At 33.6% G+C, this 22,935-nt stretch overlaps 1 protein-coding gene across 1 annotated transcript in view; it reads right to left on the bottom strand.

Annotated features, from left to right (window-relative positions):
* LOC137932253 (solute carrier family 23 member 2) overlaps positions 1–16,188 on the bottom strand; it is a 56,505-nt gene extending 40,317 nt beyond the window's left edge. The window contains exons 1-2 of the mRNA XM_068775857.1: positions 16,081–16,188; positions 8,213–8,269 (exon numbers count right to left, since the gene is read on the bottom strand). Of these exons, the coding sequence (XP_068631958.1) occupies positions 8,213–8,269; positions 16,081–16,188 (165 nt within the window). The remainder of the gene's footprint in view (positions 1–8,212; positions 8,270–16,080) is intronic.
* Positions 16,189–22,935: the final 6,747 nt, after the last annotated feature.

Below are 22,935 nucleotides of genomic sequence, written 5' to 3'. Positions count from 1 at the left end.
TGGCATCGATGGCACTGGCCCACGATGCCTTTGCGATGCCGGGCTTCAAAAAGAACCCTCGACAGGAAACAAACTTTTTTAAGTCGATTTTATACCTTTCTCTGTCGCACACATCTTCCGTCGCTCTCATACAAACGACATGCGAGATTGGTTGTATATATATAAATAGATTCGTTAACGTAGTTTTAAGGTTTTGGTATAAAAACAGGTTTTCATAAATTGAAATACGGGGTGTTCTCTACACTCGAGTTTTACTTTTAACTCCAAGAGATAGTCTCCTAAAAGATGTAAGAATTGTTTAATTTTATTATAACTATATTATGTTTTGTTTGTGTTTCGATATATTTATAATCCTTTGTGCCAGACTGTGCCTGTTAACTCTACGAGTATAATGTCTAATAAAATTTCCACATTTTTTGGTTTTAACCACTATAAAAATTCTAAATTATTACATTATTAAAAAATCATAATTTTAACAAAACAAAAAAAAAAACCTTTTTTTATCATCTTTTATATATATGTTGGTTGGTTATAGTTGTAAAAGTTTTAAAGGTATAAATATATAAAAATATTTTTAGAAAAACATTAAATTTACAATCAATCTGTACCAAGAGATCACTCTGAAATATATTACATCATTTTTTTTTTCTTTTCTGATACGCCTGGCATATAACTTTTACTAGTAACATACTGCAGGAACAGATAGTAAAAAATGTTTTATATGCAGTAATTCGAAATTCGATTTTTTTTTAATATAATGCTTTTCTTAATATACAATTACTATATACATTAATTGGGTGTTAAATTTATATATCGTCTATTACTTTTTAATGAATTTTGAATTAACACAGATAAGAAATAGTTTTATTCGCATTAATTACACATCACTTAAAATTGAGTTTTAAATACATATTCAATGTGTTTAAAACACATTTCTGGATATTTTAATACGTGTAAACTGAACACTAGGAAGTCATTGTACTATCTTCAAGTATTATGTAGTTAAAATCAACCATTACTTAGCAACGAAGTAAAAAGATTTCACGGTAAGTCCAAATTATATTTTAAATGAATATAATTTCCATAACAATAACTACACCGAAATTATCACATTCATACGTACGTTTGGTAATTAGAAACGTACATGTGTTTTAAATGATTTGTACGCATCTTTTGTATCTCTTGTTACCTTGAAAATTTTAACATTACACGAGTATTGGTGGCCTTCATAATGTGCTACAACTAATAGATGAAGAAAAAGAGTGAGTTTTATTTTCCGTGAATAAATAAAGAAATAAAATAGTAAATAAATAAAACAAATAAATATATGCTGCGAAATATGAAGCAATGTAGTTAGGTATGGAGACGAAAAAAAAAAAAGTGGCGTGTAAAAGAAGATGAGAACGTGAAGAACGAATGATTTGGTGAAGAATTTGAGAAAAAGAGAGATAGAATTTGTAAGGAAAGAAAAGAGAAAGAGTAATATATTTAAAAAATGACAAAAATTTATATCTGCATTTTAACGTACCATAAATAAAGCAAGTCAAATGAGAGGAAATAAATATACGAAAGAAATAGAACAAATATAAATTGACGATATTCATAATAAACTAGACATATGACTTTATTATAGTCATTGAAATACGACAAGAATTAGGTCGCATCCAATAAATACGTTTGGAAATACATGGAGAGGAAATATGTCCAACACTTGACGTCCCATAACTAAAATAACGACGATAAATATAGTTATTAAGAAATATACGTTTCATGTTGAATTAAATACCACTAAACTATATACAGAATGATTGGTTATAAGTGTATAAGCTTTAAAGGGTATGTATAGGTCATTTTAATTAGATATATCACCCTTAATGACTCAATGGAACGTTTTGTCGACACTCTCCGAGAAGACGGACAGATATTGTCAAAACTGTCACAAATAAGTCAGTTAATAGATGCTCTTACTCCGCCAAACACAGAATTACATGGCGACGCATAGCGAGACCAGTGGGGGTAAAGAAACAACAGGGTCTTGACCACGATCACACTGACAAAAGTTCACTAGGTTTACCTGTAATCACTCTTTATAAAGTGATCACACTGAAATCATCACCTTCATATCAGAAGATAGGCATTCATTGCAAGGCATGGATACTGGAAATATATTACACAGTCTGACGGGACATGTAGGTTTAAAATCCTTTGAATTGATGTAAGGCTTTGAAATATTTTTTTAAATTTGCTAATGATGCATTTTTTTCACTCGCTATTGGGGGCATTTTGTTCCCCTATCTTATTTATGGGACAGGGACGTTTTTATCTTTAAATGATTCACTTTCTTTTCTTTTTTATTTCCATACTCTTCTGTCATACTTCACATGACCTATCTTTCTTCTACTTACTTTCTACCGTTCATTCATCGCCTCACTTCCTTCGCCTTGTTCCTTACTATCGCAGCTTTTGGTCATCATATTATTTTTACTTTATCTTGTCTTTTTTACATTTTATAATTTGGTTATTTTACATTTTATCACAGATTACATAGCTTTTATTTTACTTACTTTATAATTATTTCTAATTGTTTTTAGCTACAACCTGTATTTTGTGTTTACATTTATTACATGTTTTGCTATATTTTTTGCAATAATCAAGGAATACTAGTTTCTCTATTAATGAAGCGATGGTGTCCTCACTTATTTTTTTACCCAACCTACTTTCGAAATCGTACCGAGCTAAGGATACATTGTGGTTACAAGGTTGTATATGGTTATAAAAGTATGCAGCAATAAAATGTGAGGAGATCACGAATGGACGAAGTGATACCGTCGAAGCCTGAAGGTCGAACCGCTTAGCGTATCGTAGCGGAAACAGTGTCTTATTCATTAACAACAACGTGTCAGGTTAAAAAGGATGCAATCTTTCCGTTGTTATATAAATAAACTATTATAATTATAAATCTAAATAAAATTATGCGCAATACATGTTTGTGCAACTTGTTGAACTATGTCGTGATGTTTATAACTTGACATTTTTATTTCATAATCGACTTTACGTATTACATTTACTAAATAGAACCTAACAAAAAAATTGTTTTTAGGCATATTTATATCATGGCCACGACTTCTTTTTTAACAGCAAACGTACAAGAAGTCAAAACATACTTGACATGACCGAAAACCTAAGAAAAGAATAGAATTTTGGTGGATTTTTTTTCTGCTTCTTCTCAACAACTGTAACAACTTGCGAAGCAGAGTAGAGTCAAAAATAAAACTGATTAAAAGAATAATAATCGACGATCAATAAGAGTTCTGTTAAAAGCTCCAATATTTAATTAATAAATTTTACCTTTATTATTTTGTATTCTTCCGTATAGTACCTATTTGTTTGTTCTTCAACGTTTTATTTTGTCCTAATTCAATTTTTAATAAAAGATAGTGTAATATGACAACTAGTAATATATATATTTATCCATTCATTCATAATTGTTGCTTTTTACAATTGTAACCTCTATGTATTGTCTGTCCTATCTCCATAATTAAAAGAAAAAATAAATAAATGAACGTCATCGTATATCGTTTTGAGATATATCCTTAATTAAAAGAATAATAATACACACCCCGTCGAATCGATTGCAGCTTTAAAATAAATACGAGTACGTGACGTAACTATTTGAATAGATCCGTCGTTTTGATTAAATGTGATTGAAATTTTGATTAAAAAATCGACATATATATGTGTGACCTTATTACATATCTGGCCGATTTTTTTTTTACTATCAAACCTCATTCTTTTAAAATCTTTAAAAATTTAATTTATCAGGATTTAAAATCAAATTTCATTAAGAAACCGTTTTAAGTATTCTGACTGTTGCTTCTATATTTATATTTAATAACACATTGTTCAAAAATCAAAATTTAAAAATTTACATAAAAATTAGTTGCAGACACATGAAAAATATAAGTAAACGCTATATTAACTTCAGCTTGACGAAGTTAAAAAATCAATCTTAGGTATATCAGTGTATGTAAAATAAAATCCAATGCATATCTTAGACCTACCGTTTCTTAGTTTCGCATCTAAAATTAAAAGTATATTATTAAATAAATCTTATTGTAGCATTTAAGTGTTAATTTTATCGAAATATGTGGAACTTTATATGTTGACTCATTTACATGGTTCATATTATAATGTATACATCAAGCATTATTAATTTTTTTAAAAGATGAATCGTGGTGTGTCTAGTCGACTATTCTCAGTAGATCAGCTTTCCGAACCGGTGGTAGCTTACGACATATAAAGTTAGAATATTAGACGATTCAAAAATCCACTTATGTAAAGAAATTTTAAAATTGAAGAAAAGTATTGTAAGCAAGAAAAGGACCGATATAAATGTGTACCAAATACAGAATGAGACACTCTGTGTTTGGCACTAATCGGTGTAACATAACTCCTGAAGATGCCCCGTGGAGGGGTGAAACACGTGTAGAGTGATTTAGCGGTGGTAATTGTGTAATTCGCATTGTTAGCCACATGCGCATTTATCAGCGGGCTGGTAGGGGGTGCACTTTATTACACGACTACGACTGCATGTGCGGAAGTGGCTAAATATTGGTTCTTTCTTACTTAGGATGGACTTCCGCAAAATAATGCCTGATTTCATTAAATAAAAAAAAGTATTGTAAATGGAACTAGTAGGTAGTCAAGTTTCATTATTCTAAAACTTTTTTTAAAGTTATACAAGAATCTATTTACATTGTTAAATTTTTTAAGAGTAGATTTGTTGACTCTATAAGCCTAAGCTAGTACTCTGGTGAGCACTGATTCCTTCGGAGCCTTACTTAAACTACCTCTATTACCATCCTATGTCCCTCGCGTTGTTCAGTTGTTTTTCTTAGAAAGGACGTTGTATGTACACAGTCTTGCAGATAGCTTACTCGTCAAGGCGTAAGAAATAGATATTATCTCTTGTTTAGCTTGGACATTATTCTACAGTAAGTAGGAAATGCAAAATTAAAAACAACAACAACAAATAAATGTGTTGACACACTTTCACTTATACCAATGTATCTCTACACGCACGCGGAGTGAATAGCCTGCCATATAATTGAAGATACAAAGTCAATTGGTCGCTAACAATCACAGCATACCAAGTCATAAAAGATGAATAATGCTTGTAGTACCAGTGAATGCGTAACGATAATATTTTACATACAATATTTTTTTTTTAAATCATTCTTGCGAAATCTGAATTTTTTAAATGCTTTTTGTACATTATTTTTTACGATGTATATAATTTTGGAAATCATTGATTTTTGGTAGGTTATACTATACATTAATAAACAGAAAATTAACTATACTTTATACCTATAATCAAACACCCTATGTATACCAGATAGATAAAATTGTAATTTTGATGCAACTCGTCATCCAAAAAAATATTACGTCAGAAAAAAAAATTTAAACTCTAAATTACAGCGCAAATAGTTACACGATTAATCAAATTAAAAGAATTGAAAACATTACAAATATTTATTAATAAACACATAAATAATATTACAAATATTGATTTCAAATATTCCATTTAAGATACTAGCTAAACACGTATGCGTTTTTATATGTAATGAATAAGTTATTTTTTGCCTCTATGACTAATAACAGGTTTTATCTACTCCATTTGCTACATTAAATTGAAGCCAATAACAATAATACAGCTTAAAAAAACAATTGTTCAATTATTTTTCTTCCTAACGGTGTTTAATGTTCAAAGCATCTGACATTGAGAAAATGGCGACCGACTATTTTCAGCGATTTGCATTTATTTAAATTGGTGTCCATTAAAAGTGTTTAAGTGAATTTTAATACGACAATTAATATTAATTATATTTATTAGTAAATTATAAATACTATTTTGTGCATTAAAAACATCTTTTTGTTACGTTGAGATATATACCTCAAACATGGTAACCCTATTGTATAGCCGCCATTATTCCTTCCGTTGTAGTGATATAATTATATGATGTAACACAATATAAAAGCAGTCTAATGTCAAAATTATCTTTATTTTTTTTTAGAAAAAATATCGACACATGACATACATCCGTTAGTAATTAAAAAACAATCTTTATATTTATTTTTGTCAAATAAAATTTTTAAATATGCTATTACTAAGGAAGGAATCTGCATATAAATTTCATTTATATTACTAAAATCATCCCATAACGCGGTAATATATATGTACATCTAAAATTACCACCTACTTAAACACATATGAACATCGATGTAAGAAAGCAAAACAAGTTAACGCAATCATTCCGTAATAATTCAGTACAAATACATATCTTACCGCGTTGACAACTGTATACACACAATGTACAGACATTTAGAATAAATTAACTAGATTTATTCACGTGAAACAATTTCTTTTAACACTTTTACAAACACATTGCCAATTAGAAATACATAACCTAAAAGGTTTGTGTTCAAGCATTATAATGCAGTGTAATCAAAACTTCAAACTAAAAGTTATAACTCATGGCGTGTTTAAAGAAAAATCACTCTTAACCTAAAAAGGAGAAAGTTAAAAATTGCTGTAAAGGTTAAATAAAGTACAACAATTTTATTCCAAACTGTGTGCGTTTTATAAGAATTAGTATGTTTCTTGAAATAATTATAATATTGTGGTACCTTCGCAGTAATAGATACATATAAATTCCTTTCATCATTCAAAACAGAAATGGCCAACACGTTTATATAGGTGTCCCATAAATCAACGTCAAGCCAAAATCGAATGACTGGCCAGATGTAAATGAATTTAAAAAAACCTGTCACGTTTCTTAATTTAATACCTTTAAAAAATCAAGGAGGTTTATGCTATGTAATGTTTTGTTACTATGATAACAAACTCTTTACTTTTTTTTCAACTTCATGCAACCCTGTGTAAATTTCCGACCGGGTAGCGGTGACCCATAGTCCTGGCGTACTCTGGGCAAAATCAGTCTTGCCTCTGTCAGGACTGAAGGGTGCGAGCAAACAAATCCAAGTCAAATTGAAGTAAACAATACTCGGATGCACTCTCTGGTATGTGGTGGTGGGATTGATGGCTAAACCTAGCTGGGGTGGGTTCAACCAGCGATCTAATTTACCTCCTGCGTTTTGGGCATATGAAGTTAGGCTGGTTGCTGGATCAATTGTAATTTCAATTGTAATGCAACAGTCCCCCTTTGACCTGGATTTCCCCGTAGCTCTGCTAGCAAGAGTCGGGGAAAGGGCTCTAAGGTCCCGCCAGATTAACGCTGACCACCGGTAGGACACGGTTATCTGACCTGTACAATCGCCGCCTAGCGAACATCCGATGTCGCTTTACTAGCTGACTTCTTTGGACTTGTAGTTGCTCGGTAGTTCTAAAGAACAAAAACTCTAATGAGCAGGAGTTCCCAAAGATGCGGGCTCCAAGGCGAGTGGATAACGGAGCGGACGAAATGTCACATCACCCTGTATAACAGGTCTGATAAACAGAACAAAAAGGTTTTGTTTGCCAAGCTAGCGCCTAACGTGGACCAGGCAGACTATATGATACGAGATTCTGCTTCCACACACTCCCATCACAAACTCTGATGAAAATCAAGGGGTTTTTGTGGTATGCCCACATACATGGATGGCCATGTCAGGCTGTTTGATATTCAGGAAACAGTAAACTGAATTTCTTTGACGAATAAATTAGAATCCTTTGTTTAAGAGATCAAAAAACTCTACGGAGGTTTTTATGGTCACTTCTTAAACCAGGACGCATTTTGAACCCTAACCGCTTTATTTTAAGGATCTATTTATAGTGGAGCTCAAATTTATTGTAGTTTCTATCAAATTGAACTCTTGTAACATTCTTCTCTTTACCTAAATATTAAGGAGACCGGAAAGAAATGTCGTTTCTGTCGACATTTTTTACTGAAAAACCGATTATTTGTTACTGCTCCGGCACTGATTTGTATTCTAGATGGCAAAAGGTTGTTGATAACGACGGTGAATATATCGTTGATTAGAAATAAAAACTTGTAACAAATGTAGTAGTATGAATTTAATTAAAGAAAGCGACATTACTTTCCGGTTCCCCTTATAAGTAATGATGAGTGGATCATACTAAAACAAATGAATGACAGTTGTATAAAGTACTACTGGTGTAAATTGTTTGAAATTAATTATGAATCTAACTTACCATCTCCCTCAATATACCGTCTAGAGCGATAGATATGTTCGTATGCACCATTTTAAACTGAAACACAAAAACAATTATTTCTTTAATCACCTTATAATATGTGACCAACCCTAAGATCTATGTATGCATATTTAATTATTTATGCGCAAAAAAGCTTTAAAACTTTGAATTAATGTACCCAGAAGCTATATCCTAATATACAGGATGGTTGATTGTAATTGTAAAAGCTTTAACGGAGGAATATATAGTTCATTAGTAAAAATCACTAAATCAAAAATATTACTCTTATTTCAAATCACCCTGTATAAAATGATCACACAGAAATATGTCACATTAACTATTTTTTTCTAGTGAAATGTAATAGTCCTATAACTTCTGGCAGTAACTATAAAAATCTACAGGATGATCAAAATATTGTAAACGCTTAAAAACCGTTGATTTTTGGACACGATGTACCTAAGATTGATTGACAACAAATAAGCTTCATCAGCAACATTCAACCCTCTAAAGCCTTTACACCTATAACCAATCACCCTGTACAAAACCAAATAATTACAGTCATCTATACAAATAAAAAAATTATAGTGATAATGTAACCGCTTTTTACTACATGCGTATGAATGTTTATACGGTACATACACCAAAAAAACATTTTTTTTTTAATTTTTGTATGTTTGTATGTTCCGGCTAACCTCTGAAAAGGCTGCACCGATTTTGACGGGAGTCGTACTGGCAGGTAGTTGATCTTTAATAATAATGAGTAACTAAAACAACTTTTATTTTAGAAAATTTCTTTAACGAAAAAAAAACTGAACTATTTTTATTTCATACGGACGAAGTCGCCGGCACAGCTAGTTATAAATAAGAAAAGCTTTCTTCATTTATTTACAAAGGTTTTCGTATGTAAGACGCTGTTAAATAAAATATTTTAATTAAATTAAAAAAAATCCGGTAACCGCACAATGTTGCGAGCCGCAGTTGCAATCAGAGCAATGTTATATTGCTATTAAATATTTCATTTTGTAAATTGAATCTGTGCCATTTTTGGCATTCGTTCAGGACTAGTTGGTATTAACATATTATTCCGGTTTTAAGTAACCATGGTCCTTATTACTAGTCTAGCGAGATGTCTCTTCTTATCTCAAGGAGATAAACACTGATTACACACCGCACAAGATTTATACTCGACAATCCGGGTAATACAATTACGACTTTTCGCCTAAACATCTTGTCCCATAAATCAACGTCTACCCAAGTCGTTTCATAGAGCCGGTGGTGAAATACAGATTATTATCAACTTCAAAGGCCCAAAGATCCAGCAATTACCCGTGACCTTGACTATGAAATCGGTTCACGTAGTCGGACTCACGCCGCGTGTCTCGTGATTACCACACCAGGACTAATAGCCGATGATGCCTGAAGAATCTGGTAAAGAACCAGACCCACGAGCAAAATTATTCACCTACAAGATGGACACTATAGATCATGGTTGCACAGACTTATTAAGACTAGGGGCCACTCTGGCAAATCATGAACTGGTGGCGAGCCGGCTGCCAGAAGTATAGGTAATTAAATTTTTTTGGTTTTATTCTGGAATAGAATTCAATATTTTTCGAATGTGTTATTTTTGCTGCCGGCGGGCCACCAGTATTCGACCAGCGGACCGCGGTCTGTGCATGCTATAGATATTAAGAAAATAAATAATAATTAATAATAAATAAATTGTTAAACAAATGATAATAATAATAAACGTAATATTGTAGAAATCTGAACGGAAGGCGAACGATGGAAGGAAATGAATGAAACATAAAGAAAGGGACGAAAGATGAGTTTGAAAATTAATTAAAATTATTTTAAAAATTATTACGTAAATGAATACCCTCTCCACCCATGATACCGGTAAAACGAGGCTCCGAAAATTGGGCTAAAAAAATTAAAAAGAAACTTTTGTAAGTCAACGAGGAAAGCTTGTGTCCATTGCATGTTCTACAGCTGAAATATATTGAGATGAAGGCGCTGCGACTACAGAAAATCATCAATAATAATTAGAAAAACGTCATATATCATAAAAAATTGAATACTTCGTTTACTTTCCTTGATAAAAATGATAATTTCTTTCAATATTTAACCCCAGTAATTTTATGGTTCATCTATCGTTGACAAAATGGATACTCGAACTTGAAAACATCGGAGTGTTCATAAAGATCATTTACTTTTTTTTTAATAACGACAATTTTAAAAATACGCTACATAGATTTTTAAAAAAGATTCTAGGATCAGGTATTCCTCGGTCTATAACGAAAGTTCAGCTTGACGTTGATTTATGGGACAACCACACTAATTAAAAAAACACAATGTATGCGTCTTACTTAAAACGAAGATAATTGAATGTAATAGACTTTTCTATTTTAATTATCTTTCATATGAATAATGGAAGTTATTTGTTTAAACGTACTTTTTTGGTGTAATGATGGTCGACGGTAGAATTTAAGTGTCTAAAATATTCTGTATTATTAACTTAACAAAAGGTTACTTATATCTAGCAGTGGTAGCCCAGCGATAGAAGACGTGTGATTCTAGGTCACGGGTTTGATTCTCGATATACAATCTTACATAATTCACACTTTCTGCATTAATTATATGAGATTGCCACAGCTCATAAACAAGTTTTCAGAGGATGGGCAGCAATGTCCCCTGCGTACCATGATATCACACTGCGATTGCCAATGCACCAGGTGATTATGGAATATCCTCCCATAGATATAGATATATATCTTTGGGTGTGATCCTTATTGTGGGCTTCTACGTGCTAATACGAAAACTTCGACATACATACAATCATTAAACTATTAAATACAATTATTCACAAAAAAAAAATTGGAATTATAAAAGGTACATATCTTTTATAGACTTAGCATATATCATATTTGGTTACTTGACTCTGTGTTTGGCACTAATCGGTGTAACATAACTCCTGAAGATGCCCCGTGGAGGGATGAAACACGTGTTGAGTAATTTGGTGGTGGCGGTTGTGTGATTTGCATATATCATATTAATATACAAATATGTACGGTAACAGGTACGTAATGTTTATTTTTTTGTTAAAGAGCTGTCTTTGTTTTTAAATTTGATTTGTTTTATTTAAATTAATTTATAGATTTAAAACCTCCAGTTTGTTTCTATTTTAAACAAAAACGTTATGTTCATTATAAATCTATTTTATTTATTTATTTTATATAACAAAGCCAACAACAAAATATAATTTCAGCATACAAAGTTTCCTATTACATAGTACAAAATTAAATATGTTTGCGTTTTGTAGGCTTAATAAACCTGGCCGTATTTATCTTAGTTATTATCTAAACGTTAATAAAATAATAAAACAATAAACAATATTAATCGGGTTTCTAAATAATAAAAGACACGAATAATCTTTGTTCAATTATAAATAAAAAAACGGAAAAAGTTTTATGCATTTTATATAATTAATATATTATATAGTTTTAATATTTACTGTAATGTCTTTCGTACATATTTATTTCAACATTCTAAAACACTATAAAATAAACAATCTGTAAATAAATTTAACACTATTAAAATTATTTTAAATATATTATAACGAATAAAATAGCGGTTGTTTATAACAAAAAGCTTACCTTGTTATAACAGCTATTTAAAACAAATAATTATTACTGATTAATACACATGGCAACAATAATCCGCCGTTCCCGCGCACTCAGCGAGTTGTCAAATAAAGAGTGTCGTTCAGCGACACGGCAAAGCACTGAACACTGAGACAGATCACTTGTTAAATGACTCATACGTTAATAATTCGTGAACAAACATATCCTTAACAGCGAACATCTAAACAGATACTGATAGTAATACGTATGATCTTAGCTTCTATACGGGATCGAAAATAAACATTAATATATGCATGCGGGCAGAGATACCGGTTGACATAATTCAATTATTGTTACATACTGTGGTTTCTGACTCGGAATGAAACACCACAGGTTTACAAGGAGTTCTTTATTCACAAATTAGGTCACCCTATTTTAACACAAAGTATACTTTCGCTTACTCTAAACTTCGCTTCCAAATCGCTTGAGAAATCACTGTCCAAATAACTTGCCAAATAGTCACTTTATATCACTTATCGTAGATCTTAATCCAAGTACAGTAAGTTAGTGTAACTTCAACAACAACACTGAACTGTCGACATGGGGAGAACACCTATTTATGCTACTGAGTATGTTCTAGTAAGTTCGAGATAGTACTCAATTAGAATTTCCGAGAACCGTACACAAAAATCTATATATAACTTCAAGGTCACGCGTGTTTACGGCACTTCTTGATCCAAGGGTTCCGTGTTTATTGCTTAGAGGGTTTTGTAACTCGTGCTTTGTAACATTATTATCATTTACTTGAAAACCGCTTCCTACAGGTCTATGTATGTATGTTCAGTAGTCATAGACCCGAAATGATGATGAAATATTCTAGGGCAATTATAATAGGTTAGTAATATTCTTATAATTATAAATAAATGACTTAACAAATTTCCTTTGCGATTTTTAAAAATGTATCACAGATTAAAATTTATATTTGTTCACATAACAGTGTAAAAAATTAAAACGGAATAGCATAGCAGAATATCAATAAATAGTCTAGCTGTTAGAAAGTTTGTATAGCATATCCAACTTAAAAATAAAAAACTGATCTATATAAAGCAATTAAAAACTTTTTTCGTGCATCATAGCATCATCGTAATTTATTGTTTTTTTGTTGGTTAGTTATCTTTTTTATATAAATGACATAAAGTACATTACAATTTATGTAAACCATAATCTATCATATACAGATTAAAAATTAATACAATGAATCAACTTCTGAATTGACCATTGCGTCGTATGTAATGGAACTCGTAAGAGATGTTATATAATAATATTTCTTGAAATACAGATTACTTTTTGTGAACATTAAATATTTAAAACATAACGTACCTTATTGAGTTCTATTTTTAATTTTTTTTATTTATATAATTTGTCAGAGATTATTTATGTTTAGCGAAGTTTTTTTTACAATTTACTTTTATTGTACTAAAAATGCAATGGTTTTATAAAATTAACAGGCATCTTAAGTATTTATCGTATTTTTATTAGGATAGCTTTCTTATACGTGTGCCGTTACATCTAACTTCAATACACATTTTTTGTACTTTTGTCGTATAACTTCAATAAAAATATTTTTTGTAAAAAAAATATTCGTTTGCTTGTTTTAAATGCGTATAAAATTGCGGCCCACGAACATTTTCAAATTTCGAACAATGGCTCAAACTATCAAGGAGCTTGGCCACCCCTGCCATAGATGATACACTTATTTATTAAATTATACTTGTATGTACAATAGTGATAATCAGATATGATCAACAATTTTATTATAATCTGTTCTCAAACATTGTATATATCTGTGCAAACATTTCCGCCATTGTATGTTTTATTATTTAAGCTAGTCGTCTTTATTTTTATTGTACTAATACAGTTATTTTTACTAATAAATATCTATTTTTATTACATTGTTTTTACGTATTTTTAATTACTATTATGACTTTCTCACGAGCGTCGTGTTGATGACGTAATTTTTATTTATACTCTATATTATGTATATAGTCTGTATACATATATTTTTGGATTTTATACCGGATGCTTTATTATGTCACCTTGATTTATTAAAAATACATATTATTAACACTTTTAAATAGGTTTTATACCGTCATATTTTTAGAAGTGTGTTTTACAGATAATAAATTTATAGTCAATATGGACATACTTTTTTATATGACGGAAGGTACATCATACATTAGTCGATAGACACCCTTTGCAAGGCATAGGCCTTTCCTAAAGATCACCACGATGATCAGTCTTGAGCTATCCGTATTCAGTGACTTCACGAAAATTTACTAGTGGAAGGACCTATCCAAGTCTTGTGTACCGGCTTATACTTACGCGTGGAGTCTTTCGGCCCCATTGACATTTGGTTGCATGAACAATGTTCCCTTCCCACTGTCACTTCAAACAAGAAATTCTTCATTCTTTTACTTCTTTCGAAGGAACTGTGACGTTTCGGAACGCCGCTCATCATTTTATGGCTGGCAACACTGTGAACTAACGCCAGAAAAAAAAAGAAACGAGTCTATAACGTTACTTGAATTGTTAGGTAAAATATACTGTTATAAGCGATTAGCGGGCTAAGTTGACCACCCGAGCACGTTGGCGAGGAAGGTAATAACCAAGCCTAATCGAAGGTGTATTCACATATGTACAAGGAGTATTTACTATTTATACGCCTTAAGGCAACGACCATTCAAAACAGTGTTCGAATTTAAATTCGAAAATCGAATTCCCAAGGATGATATCACAAAAAAGTATTATGGCCGTAGTGGCCAGTAATACGAAACGTGAACACTACACTGTATATTGTTGCCAGTCTCAAAATAATGTGCAACGTTCCGAAACGCCACATAACTGTGCTCGAGGTCTCATTCGAAAGCATCGGCTTGTGTTATTACACAATATTATTACTAGATTAGTAAGATAACTTTTACAATACAAGTATTCCGAAAATTCATTCCATATGGAAGTCTTTATTTCAATTACAGTAGAAACCTTTTCGTCTAAGTTTCTCTATTCCTACACGTTAAATCTTTACAATTGTAGACGTTCGCTATTATCATCTGTCCTATAGACCTTTATCTTTATACTCGCGCCGAAAACGCCTGTATGATTGTTACTGCAGGGGATACATTACGTCGAAAAAGGGGAATTCCACAGAAATATAATTCTTCATTTACATCGGGCAAAACAGCTCTCTACAATACTTCTTGATTTATGATTGGCTGACGATTTTAATTGGTTGAATAGTTTTAAATCGGTAAATATGGGCTAAGTTTGATGAATATACACACTTCTAGTTCGGACCTCTTGTTGCTATTACCTCCAAGACCCACTGACACTCGGATGAATCACAAACTACTAACTCGTGTCACTTGTTGCAAGTCGATAGAGTAGCGATGACGGAAGGTGGCGCGCGAGTGGAGAACCGAGCGTCGCGACAGATGCTGACAGCATCACGTTTGCATCGCGACAGAATCCAGAGCGAAAGCGCTCAGCTAGCGACCTCTACGGGACTCCATAGACGCGATCGCGTGACAGCGCGTACAGTACTTGGTATAATTATTGCGTTATTAAAACTCTATATATATTGTATGTATATAAAATAATTTTGTTACTGTGATATAATTTATAATTTTTCTCGCGTCATCTTCAAATAAAATTACAAGAATTTTAATAATTAAAATTCCTTCCTGAGGGCGCAGTTCGAGATTTAACGTAGGGCGGAACGACGGGTGAATGCGGATCGCGTACATCCTACCGAAATTTAATCCGCGTTAATTTGCATTGTCAGTGTGATATCTAAAGTTTTATTTCAAATTAAGATTTAATCACGCCCAGAGAGATTATTCGTATGATGGATAAATTTAACGGTGGATCCCGGACGGATCCCAACCGTCGACATACTTATTTTTACCATAAATATTGTTACAAACACAATATTTTTATTGTACGTAACATTTATTACTATTGTATTGTATTATTTTAATAAATAAATATATAATCATTAAAAATATATAAAGCTTATTCGAAGTGGTAAACATTGGCTACAGTCCTTTAAGTATTGAAGACAGTTATAATTAGCAGCACGCATTCTTTCTATAAGAATTTGTGGCGTGCATATGGCGCGCCACTCGCTAACCGCTCCGCCTTTGGACCGCGTCTCGAAAAACGCGTTGCCTAGCAACGAGCTCTTACCCACGTGCCCGCGCAGTCGATCGGATCGCGGCAGCGTCGGTAATGAAACGGATAGATGGTAGACGCAACAAAAGTTTGCATCGCACTGTTGAGAGTCTCCGCGCTCATTGTAACTGCGAGCGGAGGTGTGGTCAACATTAACAAGAAGCTACAGAACTACCTTGTCTCCTTCAAATTCTTCACTATATGGATTGTCTTAGGGACTCAAATTTATCATGGCGTTTAGAGAAAGCATAACTCATACTCTAGTCGATAAAGATCAGGACTACCACCAGTTTTCCAGCTTTAATGAATTCCGGAAAGTTTGTTTGCGGCCAATGATTGAGTGGATCGAGATTTATGACTCAGCTCCGAATCTAGCTGAAAAGAGTTATTTTGGCGGTGGCGGTTGTGTTATTCGCACTGTTTGCCGCATACGCATTTATCAGCGGGCTGGCAGGCGGTGCACTTTGTTGCACGACTACCACCGCATGTGCGGGGGTGGCTGGGTATTGGTCCTTTTCTTACTTGAAAAGACTATTTTTGGTTCTTGAACATAGTGTTGTCAAGTGGCCTAACTACCTTTTCAAAAATTGTATCTTAATAATCATGTGCCGATTTCCTGATACTCTTTTCACAAATATTATAGATACTATACTACTACTACTACTTATTACTTCTTCACAGCTAAAAGCCCACTAAACCTTCAGAAGTTGAATAATGTCCACGTTGTTCTCTGTCCAATTGGGAAGGTTCTTTAGAGCTTTCAGCATAAATACGGTTATTTTGTAAAAATATTGCTAATTTCCTCATCTGTAAGCAAAATTTTTTTGTGACCTACCTTTTTTTTCCGCTTAAGTAGTTATAACGGTTTTAGCACCCTATTCTGTTTCAAACTATAATTTTATTAATGATTAGTGCTTATCTTATAGCATGCAAGTCATTTTTAAAACTACACGACATGGTTCTAGGCGATATCTTCATCTCCCAAGATAAAATCTTTTACTTTCGGACAAGATTTCATCGAATTCTTTCCTTTACTACTTTGAGCGACTTTTTGTCACAAACAAGAGGTTCCATTGACCCTATCAAAAGCCCGGTACACAAACATTTAAATAATACGAAGCGTATGGAGGACTTTAAAAATGTATTTGGCAACATACATACTTTACATAATGCAATCACAGCAATTCGGTTCCTCTATCACTTTTCTTCATTTTAATATCACCGAATGCTTGGAATATTTTGGCCCGAAAATATATAAGAGTAATAGAAATGACAGATTCCAAATTCAAAAGTTATGTTTTGTTTATTTTTAATTATAAAAGTATTTATGGTCAAAGTTGTCGTTTCAACCCTTAGACGCCTACTGAAAAGCATATGCCAGGGGTGGCCAAACTACTCGCGAGCCACATATGGCTCTTTGAACGATTATTTTTGGCTCCGATTGATTGTTATATTATTTTAATATTTGATTTTATATAACCTATGTTAGCACCTGGGAAATGGTAACAAATTACTTGTGTAATTATTATTCCACCATAAAATTAGCGGAATCCAAATACCGATCATAATTAATTAACAGCCATCTGAGGTATGTAACAATAATAATATGTTACTTCAGTACACGTTTTGTACTTTTGTTTAATTAAAAAAAAAAATTGTAACAAAAAAAAAACATTCTTTGTGTTTTAAATGCGTATTAAATTGCAGTTTACAAAAAACTTCAAATTCCGAGAAATGGGTCGGACTATCAAAGAGCTTGGCCGCCCTTGGCATATGCCTTCCTTAAAGATATCTAGGGAAGGATATACCATAATCGCCTCGCTTGGCATTTACTACGCTTGGATCAGTGTGGTATTATGGTACGCAAAGGATACTGCTGCGCATCCCATTGGAAATTATTTGTGAGCAGTGGCAATTCTACATATTTATGCAGTGTGAATTATATAAGATTGTATCAATGAAATCGAATTCGCAACCTACAGTCCCATGTCTCGGTCGTATACCACTGGGGTACTACTCTAAAACGTAGTATCCTTTTTTTTATACCTACGCCTCAATCTGCCGTTTTTGCTGATTCCATCCCCATATATACCATGCAAAGATTGTCTGGCGCAAATCACCTTGAGAATTAAGATCGCATTTTGTAAAAATCATATTACTTTCATTATTGTATCCTTTCACGTGTATTAATAAATGTATTTTTATAGGTTACGGTGTAAAATGAAAAACCAGGATATTTTTATTTACCTTAATTAAAAAATATAAAACAACGTACATAAATTCATAAAATGGATAAATATAAATGAAACAAATTAATTAAAATGCAATTTAATCACATAAAAGTCTCAACAATAAATCAGCCTTAGGTCACATATGTCACACACTTGGTCACTCTAAGAGACCATATAAATAGCACCAAAAACTCGGTTTCTATATGGTAACATGTAATATCAGAGTTGCCAACATTACTAATGAAATTGCTGGTACCAAGTAAATCAAGGCAAAGGTTTAGTGTTGCCAGGATTGTAAAAATTGTTGAACTATAGAGTACTAAATCCTGTCCCCGACAAAACGTAGACTTGGAAGACAATGAGTATTTAGTGAAACTTTGCTGGTATTATAGCTCCGAAGGCTATACTTCATAGGTTCAGACCCTTAAACAAATGTAAACAAAATTCTTCGAACCCATAGAGACCTCACACTCGAACCATAGAGACAGCTATGTTATATGCTATATTTATGAGCTATTTCAACACATCGTTTATACTTGCAGACATATTAAAAACGGTTTTTAGTCATTTTGAAGTATTCTATTCCAGAGTAGCCATTTTTCTTTCATTAATATTTTTTTTTATGTGTAAAATGCCTATATATCTGTCTATACTCGGGATTTTTCCGACGAAACAGTTGACAGGCCAAATAAAGTTTTAGAGTGGGGGTAAACAAACTGAAAGTACATCACAGGACACCCTTCACCACAGGTGATAAATAAGGAAGATATTTCAAAGACGCTGGATGTAGCCAGCTTCATGGTCATATTGGAAATTTATAAGGAATATCTTAGTATAACAGAGTACTGACTAGCGCCACCTAGTAGATTTTTAGAGACACTATTATAAAACAGTATATATTTACCGCTTACTTATATTCCTCCTACCCGCACTAAACATTTTGATAATACTTTTAAAATTCGAACAGCCCAGGAATGAAACATCCAACAGACTTCGTAGATTCCAGCCAAATATAACTTGGGAGTGTTTGAAACCAGGTGAATAGGTATCTTTTACGCAAGCATGAACCATCTTAGACCTCGTCATAGCATAAAATCAGCCGAGACAGAGGTCAAATGCTTTTTAAGCGAAAAAATCAAATAACTTGGCACTACAAATCTATTAGGAAATCAACATATAATATTATAAATTAAAATTAAATATAATGATACTTTAGCAGAGATATCAATTCAGCAACCATTGTTATATTTCATCGACTAATTGCATGCAATGATAGATTACAAATCATTCTATGTTGTTCACATATTTAGATCAAATCTCTTCATATATTTTTTAGTTTCTTTTTACTTGTTTGCTATTTACTAATAATTTTTGTTAAACCAGATTAGTTTCGATCACTTCGTTTACCTTTCCTTTCACAAATTTATTCCATAACTAAAATTATTCTGAAATTAAATTAATTAAAACATAACCGTTGCCTTTGAAAGAATATACATATAAACATAAGAGCTAATAGATATAGCGATAAATGTATAAAATAACAGTTTGTATGTCTGTTACAACATTTTACAATGTTAGTATCAAATTGACCACAAAATGAAATGTCTAGTACACCTTAACATATAAACTATATACATTATCTAAGCCTATGAAGTAAAACCATCATAAAATAAACAATATATGTGTAGATCTACATTAAAACTGGCACTTTCACTTATATATATATAAAACTTTACTATCAGTCGTTTAAAATGCAACGTGTCCCATAAATCAAAGTCAACCTGGAAAGGTGGGGGAAACCCTCCCTTCCCCTTTAATTAGATTAAAAACCGTAAATTGTCTATTTTTCCTGACTTTTATGTTACCGTGGGTAAGGTACTCCTGTATTCGACAAACAAAATTTTCAAATTCAAAATTAGAACGTTGCTAATTTATTTTTTAAAAATTATATAACAAAGGATGCCAACCAACAATTCGTGTGATGTGTTATATTTTTAAAAATATGATGCATTTATAATCATTTATATTATTGTTCTGTACTGTTATATCCAACCTAAGTACCATCCACTTAACATTCCCACTTCCGATCACTCAGCGTTTCCCAGAGTCCCAAAAACGCAACCGCCTCGCCGTGTCAGTTTCCATCCATCCTCCGCAGAAAACGGTTTCTCTTTTATTTCACTTTAAACCTTGTGAAATTGACACACCGAACGATGTACTAATCTGAATCATTTTATTCGACTTTGAAGCATTTGAAATTCAAACACCGAACATTGCACTAAAGTGAATAGTATATCCCACTTTTAAAGCTTTAAGTTTGTGAAATTCATACCGTACAATGTACTAAAGTGAATCGTTTTATTCCACTTTAAAGCCTGAGAAATTCAAACACAGAAAACATCAAACATTAATAACTAGTGCTGCCTCGCTCGCACAATACCTACCACACACAGACCTGTGCGGGTTCATTCGCCCACGAGTTGTACTACGAAAAATGTATAGACATAGCGGCAAAATAAAGAAGCCGAAGGGAAGCAAGAGAAGCAAAGAACAAAGAAGGGTCGGAACAAGCCAGAAGAGAATCAAGAACCAAATCGATTAGCAACAATCGACTAGCAATATTGAATCCTTACTTTCTTATACGTTCAACGAACTTTCACATAACGACCATCTTCTACCGTTGAACCGCCGACGTTTCAATAATCCCAAATAGAGAATACCATTGAAAAAACACCAAGCAAAGATCTTCAACAAGTCCAGTCCGGTTTATCAGCATTCCCAGTGCAATCACACTCGGTACCATTCTGGAGAGAACATCCGAAGTTATAGTCCGTGCAGTTTGAAGCGGTTATCGACCCACTACACGGCGGTGATGAACAGGGATTTAAATACTTGCTGCAACAACAGCAGACGACGGACGTCAACCATGTCGGTGATCTATTACTGCAGCCACCTGAGACTGGGAAATACCAAGCGATAAGGGAACGTCTATACTCGGTCTACGGTTAGTCTGAAGTAAAGAACTTTCAAAAACTTATCAGCGGACTTGAGCTAGGCGACCAGAAATCGTCCACATTGCTCCGAAAAATGCGTGGACTCGGGAGGGATTATGATCACAGAAGATTGATTGGATATCGAGTGGCTAAACCAGCTTCCACCGTCGATACCAGGCCCACTCGCTATCAACGCCGAGAGCAAGCTCGACACTCGCAGCAATGGCTGGCAAGATGGTCGGTCGAAAACATGGAAGTAAATATTGGAAATGCCGTTATCACTATAAGTTCGGCGATAAGGCAAGACAATGAATCTCCTTACACAAGAAGGAAGACGTCGGAAAACTAAAATCGAGACCGATCTTAGCGAACGTCTGTGTGATCAAGAACGTTCCCTCTTCGACACGGTCGAAGACATCTCGGTCTTCGTCGTGAACAGCAAACGAAAATCAAAGTCGGCATACAGTCTCAAGGTGTTCGCGGCAATCAACACACCTGTTGCGCACACACTAGCTGTCCCCGCACTACGACTAACTAGCGGCAGGCGAACGAGGGTCATGCGCGGGCGCGGAGGGCACGCTAACAGAACCTGCACCCAGACGGCAGGCGCACACGCAGACGCGACTAGACATCGATAGACGTCGGACCCATACTACTCGCTAACCAATTTTCCCGCGCTTTCGATCATAGCTGGCTGGTATCGCTAATTGTATGACACGCAAATAATATCCTGCCAAGCTTTGTCAAGTGTTTCATTTGTACACTATAAGGATTAGTTTTGAGGAAAGAATAAAATTGGTAAGCAACACAACCAACACCTGAACCTGATAATCAGGAGAGATAAACTCGTAGTGGTCGCACAGTTTACTATCGGCCTTAACCAAGCAACGATTACGTCGTGGAAGTAATGTGGCAATCGTTTTACTGTGCGCCATCTAGCGGCGTTGCCGCAAAGCGAGTTGGGGTGCAAAGAGCAGAGCCGCGTGCGCGGGCAACTTGGAAATTCAAACACTGAACGATGTACTACCATGAATCGTTTTATTTCACTTGGAAGCTTGTGAAATTCTAACACTGAACGATGTACTAATGTGAATCGTTTTATTCCACTTTGAAGCTTGTGAGTTGAGTTCTGAGTCTATGGCACAAGTGGCATCCAATAAATTATCAATTCTTTCAAAGGCGGTACTTCAGCTCTGAACAGCTGCTTAATCTTTACACTGCCCAAGTTGGATCCTGCAAGAAGTACTGCAGTCATCCCTTGGACGGTGCAGCCAAATATCATCTTGAAGCTTTGGACTCAGTTGGCCGAAGAGCCCGTAGGTTAATTAACAACGAAAAGCTCTCAAGTAGCAGACTACACATCCTTGAGCATCGTCGTCTAGTTGCCAGCTTATCGGTTTTTTATAGGATGCACTTTGGAGAGTGCTCGAAAGCTCTTTTGAACTGATTGAGCCATCTTCATTCCTATATCGGAGTACTAGGCGCAGGCAAAAGTTTCATCCATACGTTGTTGACATACCCAAAAGTCGAACTAAACGGTTTGAAAGCTCGTTTTTGGTGAGAGTCGACAAGATTTGGAACGATCTGCCTGGGTCTATTTTTCCTGATGAGTTGAACACTGGAGCCTTTAAGAGTTGAGTGAACAG

The sequence above is a fragment of the Battus philenor genome, unplaced genomic scaffold (assembly GCF_028537555.1).
Source record: "Battus philenor isolate CCGP_79_NKW_IND1 unplaced genomic scaffold, ilBatPhil1.0.hap1 SCAF_9, whole genome shotgun sequence".
NCBI classification, from domain to species: domain Eukaryota; kingdom Metazoa; phylum Arthropoda; class Insecta; order Lepidoptera; family Papilionidae; genus Battus; species Battus philenor.
This window is presented reverse-complemented; position numbering and strand designations above follow the sequence as displayed.